The sequence below is a fragment of the Mandrillus leucophaeus genome, unplaced genomic scaffold, assembly GCF_000951045.1.
Source record: "Mandrillus leucophaeus isolate KB7577 unplaced genomic scaffold, Mleu.le_1.0 Scaffold761, whole genome shotgun sequence".
Lineage (NCBI taxonomy): Eukaryota > Metazoa > Chordata > Mammalia > Primates > Cercopithecidae > Mandrillus > Mandrillus leucophaeus.
Window position 1 is genome coordinate 46,848 of NW_012108264.1, and position 5,761 is coordinate 52,608.

A 5,761-nucleotide genomic window follows, 5' to 3' on the forward strand; every position below is an offset into this window, starting at 1 on the left:
ATGGTGGTGCACGCCTGTAGTCCCAGCTACTTGAGAGGCTGAGGCAGGAGAATCAGTTGAACCTGGGAGGCAGAGGCTGCAGTGAGCTGAGATTGTACCACTGCACCCCACCCTGGGCAACAGAGCGAGACTCCATCTCAAGAAAAATAAAAAAAAGCCTGAACCTCCTAGGTTTGCTGACTCCAATTTGGACTTTTGTATATTCTCCAGTGTCCGGCCTAGCCTAGAGTTTGGCTTGTTCTCAATAACTAGTTAACAGATAAATAATTCCCCATTTGCTTAAAATAACCTGGTCCCCTTGGCAAAACCTCCCACTTCAAAGCAGCAGGACTGATGTTTGGGAAAACTGCCCAGAAACTGCCCTCCGCTAATGGATCACCAGTCAACCAGCGAGTATGATTGAGGGCTTGCTTTATGCACTGACCTACACATTGTAGGAAAACAAAGTAAAAGTTCTTGTTCTGAAAGACTTTTTGATTAAGTTGAAATGAAAGAAATAATTAGCTACCAAACTTTGCTGTGCCCAACAGGAAGTCCCTTGTGTCTAGGCTCCAGCAGGGGTTAGAGAGAAAGTGGTTTTCACCACCACTCCCACCCAAATATTTACTTTCTGTGGGTCAAAGAAGAACAATTTTCCATGAGGACATCATGGCAGACTGGCTAGAGTGACAAACTTCAGTCTATGCTGGAAAAGGGCCTTAGGACTTCCCTTCCAACGAGACCCGGTGCTCCCAGCTGTCTTCTCACCTCCTTCCTCAGCAGTATTTGATGTTACAAGGGGGTCTAACCCCCTATCTGCCTTAGTTCTTCCAGGCACCATTTATGAGCTGAAACCTCCTTTGGTTTCCAGTTCTGGGAACTTGCAGAACCTGGTCAGAGCTATTACAGAGGATATCTGTGCACTCCACAAGCACGATGGCCCCCCATAAGTCTTCCGATCAGTTTATCCCCACCATCTTATCCCGTCTGATAAAGGCTTCCCCTTTATCTCCCCACTGATTGAATCAGTGAGCTTGGTATTTTACATGTTAGAGAGGTTGGTGGGAAGAGCGTAGTCAAGAGGAGATGGTTCATTTGCTTGTGTTACTATTAAAGAAACGGCAAAATAGTCTCTTGGTCAAAAGCTGACATTGCAGTAAGGTTTTTCTTTAAAACTATGTAAGGACAGAGAATACCAGCCCCAGAAAAGAGGGACTCCAGGTAGTTTCTGACGGCGTGGGGGAGGGGTTGCTTCTTCACTGCAGTCAAAGGACAGGATCTCTCAGTCACTTTTCTAAGAAGTGCAAAGAGGGCCAGAGGTACATGCAGAGGTGGCTCCTGCATGTAACTCCGGCATTCTGAGAGTCTGGTGTGAGGATTGCTTGAGCCCAGAAGTTAAAGACCAGCATAGGCAAGGTAGTGAAACCCTATCAGTAAAAGTAAATTAATTAATTAAAAATTAGCCAGTAGCCAGGTGTGGTGGCACACACCTATGGTCACAGCTATGCTGGAAGGCTAAGGCAGGAAGATCCCCTGATCCTGGGAGTGGGAGGCTGCAGTGAGCCATGATCATGCCACTGCACTCCAGCATGGTTGTCGGAGTGAGACCCTCTCTCAAAAAACATTAAAATGGGCTGGGCACGGTGGCTCATACCTGTAACCCCAGCACTTTGGGAGGCTGAGGCGGGTAGATCACCTGAGGTCAAAAGTTCAAGACCAGCCTGACCAACATGGAGAAACCCCGTCTCTACTAAAAATACAAAATTAGCCGGCTGTGGTGGTACACGCCTGTAATCCCAGCTACTCGGGAAGCTGAGGCAGGAGAATCACTTGAACCTGGGAGGTGGAGGTTGTGGTGAACGGAGATCGAACCATTGCACTCCAGCCTGGACAACAAGAGTGAAACTCCATCTCAAGAAAAAAAAAAAAAAAAAAAAAGCAGCAAGTCTAAAATCTGATATGAAAGGGGGCTGCCCAGAAAGGGCAGTGTTACTAACAGCTGCCTCATTTCTCCCTAAGTCTCTGTTCCATTGTCTCCGCCAACCTATGAAAGCGTTGACATCAGAATGTCTCATCTCATCTGGCAGGCTGGGAGCAGGAATGACGTCAGACAAGGGCTGGCCAAGAAAGACCAGGGGATCTGGGAACTGCTTCGCTTTCCCAGCCAACGGGAATCTTTCCCAGATGCTAGGATGCACGGGCCTTCCTCAACCCCCATCCTCTGCCCTCTCTCCCACAAAACCGCCTATCACATACGGCTTGGTTCATTTTCAGGAAATGAGATCTGATCAGCAAAAGAAGGAAGGCGGGGTAGGGGGACGTGGGGTATACATGCTACCCAAACCATGCCTTAAAACAAAGCCTCTTGACATAATTAATCCAAGATCTGGCAGAAGTACTCTCAAGAATGATTTTTTTTTTTCCCTTGTAACTAGCTCGCTTGCCATACTGAGAGATAAGACCAGCTGCTTCCCATCTCTCTCTCCCAGAAACTCTCCAAGCATCGGAACAACGCGGTCAAGAGTGGGACCCCAGGGGGGCTGGAGGGGGTGGGGTGGGGGGCGATTAGTATCCAAGGTTTTGAAGTGTCCCGCTCGGAAACACCTACATTTGGGTAGCTGGCTGAGGAATCAGACTCCAGCCTAACCCAGTATCACCTGAACCTCCAAAAAGCCTCAGGTGAAATGAACTAACTTAGAAGCATCACCCAGGCCTGGGGAGAAATGGGACGAGGGGTTGTCGGGTCTGGAGGTGCGGCCTTCACTTGGGCTCAGGAGCAGACACCCCAATCCGGCTTTGGGGCCAGAAAGCACGGCTCCCGCCAGGCCAGCCTGGCATCCCAGGGACAGCCGGGAGCGGAGCTCTCCGCAAGGGTTTATCAACTCAGGAAAACGGCTTTTTTTTTTTTTTTTTTTAATGTAGTTTCATTCTTGTTGCCCAGGCTGGAGTGTAATGGCACGATCCTGGCTCACTGCAACCTCCACCTCCGGGGTTCAAGCGATTCTCCTGCCTCAGCCTCCCAAGTAGCTGGGATTACAGGCATGCGCTACCACGCCCAGCTAATTTTGTATTTTTAGTAGCGACGGAGTTTCTACATGTTGGTTAGGCTGGTCTCGAACTTCCGACCTCAGGTGATCCGCCCGCCTCGGCCTCCCAAAGTGCTGGGATTACGGGCGTGAGCCACCGCGCCCGGCCGAAAGCGACTCTTTAATCCAGTCTTCCACAGGCACTAAGCCACCCCAGCAGCCCGTGGGAAACCAACAAAGCCAGAGGAAGCCACCCCCGCGCCCCGTCCCGCACGCTGCACGGTATACATATTTACAATAGCCTGCAAAGTTTCAGGCCGGGAACTTGAGCTCCCTCTAGGAGATCCCAGCCCGAGCGCGGATTTAATTCTTCTCCAACAACCACAACAAAGAACAGAGTTTGAGCGCACAAAGGCAGGGGATGGGGGTAGAAGAGCGGGGCCGTCACACAAAGGCCGGGAACCCCTCGGCTCCCACGCCCCTGGCCCGCCGCCCGTCCGGAGGCCCCTTCCAGGCCCTGGAGTGAAACCTGGATAGTTTCAAATTCCGCGCTGTGCAGAACAGAGTGGGGCGCCAGGACGCCTTCTCGACCGTCCCATTTCAGGAGAAACTTGGTTCCCGAGGGAGGACCAGCGCGCTGCTGTCCGACCTTGCGCCTCGCGCCGCGGCTCCCACCAGCCCCACGTAGGCTCGGCCCTCGCCCTGGGGACTCACCGTTACACCACTGGAACGGGTGCATCAATGAAGTCGCGGCTGGCTTCCTAGGGCGAACGGACGCAGGCGGGGTGCCAGGAAGGCGGGGTGGGAGCACTAGTGGCGTGAGGGGCCGCAGGCGGGGTCGGGGCAGCGCGCTGCAGCCGCCCTGCTGGAGAAGTCGAACTCCCTCCGGAGTGGGGGGCTTTGGCGAGGCCGGTGTTCAGCCCAACAAAGAGGGACGAGGAGGAAACAAACAAAGTCCCGCGGAGCAGAGTCGCACGGAGCGCACGCGCCAAGGGCCCCTGGCTGGGGGAATGTGGGGCACCGCGGGGCGGGGGTGCCCGGGCGGCAGAAGCCCTCGGCCGGGGGAGGAGGGAAAACCTTTGCCGGAGGTACAGCTCGGGTTCAGTAGCGCGGAGGTGAGCTGGCTGGGGTTCCGAAACTGACACCCGGCGGTGCACACCCCCTCCCTTTTACTGCTCCCACCAGCCCCCCAGGAAAACTCCGCCCCTTGTTCGTCACCCGCCCTCCGACCAATCGGAGCCTTTCTCCTGCCCCCGGCTATTATTTGCAGGCCCGCCCTCCCTTCCCTGGAAGCCGGGAGGATCTTCGCACGGTGGGTCCCTCCCACTTCGTCTTGCCAGGCCTGGGGAAACTTCCGTCTGCACAGAAGGGAGCTGCGACGTGCGATGCCCCGGGATGGGGGCCCGCCTTCTGCCCAGGGACACCAAAGCAAAGGAACAATTACTGACACGTTGTTTTCCGCCTACAGATCTGTTATTTATTTACTTAGGTATTTGGAGGCAGAGTCTCCCTCTATCGCCCAGGCTGGAGTGCAGCTGCACGATCTCAGCTCACTGCAACCTCCGCCTCTCGGGTTCAGGTGATTCTCCTGCCTCAGCCTCCGTAGTAGCTGGGATTACAGGCGCTCACCACCATGCCCAGATAATTTTTGTATTTTTAGTAGCGACGGACGGGGTTTCGCCATGTTGGACAGGCTGTTCTCGAACTCCTGGCCTCAAGTGATCCTCCTGCTTCAGCCTCCCAAAGTGCTGGGATTAGAGGTCTGAACCACCGCGCCCGGCCCTCTTTTTCTTTTTTGAGTTACAGTCTTGCTCTCTCACTCAGCTGGAGGGCAGTGGCGCAATCATAGCTCACTGCAGCCTCCAACTTCTGGGCCCAAGCAGTCCTGCCACCTTAGCCTCCCAAAAGAACCTGGGACCGCAGGTGCCTGCCACCAAGCCCAGCCACTTTTTAATTGTTTTGTATAGATGAGTGGCCTCACTGTGCTGCTCAGGCTGGTCTCAAGTGATTCTCCCGCCTGAGCCTCCCAGATTGCTGGGATTATAGGCATGAGCCGTGGCGCCCAGGACATTTCATTTCTTAATTAGATAATTACAAAAGCTTCCTAAGTGGCCATTCTGATTCTAGTCTATAGCTCAGACTTTAGAGCCTACAAGAATCACTCCTACCTTTGAGATGTAACGTGCGGATTCTCAGGCCTTGAGCCCAGAGATTCTGATTCAATAAAGGGTGGACTCAGAAATTTTCATTTTAATGTGCCTTGTCTTCCCCACCCCTCAGATTCTCATGCGTCTATTGAAAGAAACAGTGCTCTGATTTCACTCTCAAGTTCATCCCTTCCGGTCACAGTTATCTTTCTAAAATGTAAATCTGATCTTTGCTTAATAACATTTGTTGGTCTCCAGTGTTTACAGAATAAAATTCTGTAAACTAGAGTGTGATATTCAAAGTGTTTCAGTCTAGACTCACTCCTATAATCTCAAAACTTTGGGAGACTGAGGTAGACGGTTTGCTTGAGCTCAAGAGTTTGAGACCATTCTGGGCAACATGGTGAAGCCACATGTATAAAAAACACAAAAATTAGCTGGGACTGGTGGTGCGCACCTGCGGTCCCAGCTACTCTGGTGGCTGAGGTGGGAGAATCATTGGAGTTCAAGAAGTTGAGGATGCAGCTGCAGTGAGCTGTGACAGTGCCACTGCACTCCAGCCTGGGCGACAGAACGAGACTACTCTGTTTCAAAAAAAAAAAAAAAAAA

The 5,761-nt window shown here is 52.6% G+C and overlaps 1 protein-coding gene across 1 annotated transcript in view; it reads right to left on the reverse strand.

The window, feature by feature from the left end:
* The window catches only part of RNF122 (ring finger protein 122), a 20,509-nt gene extending 16,361 nt beyond the window's left edge, over positions 1-4,148 (reverse strand). Inside the window, exon 1 of the mRNA XM_011966497.1 lies at positions 3,720-4,148. Coding sequence (XP_011821887.1) covers positions 3,720-3,744 — 25 coding nt within the window. The 5' untranslated portion in view covers positions 3,745-4,148. The remainder of the gene's footprint in view (positions 1-3,719) is intronic.
* Between the last annotated feature and the right edge of the window lie 1,613 nt (positions 4,149-5,761).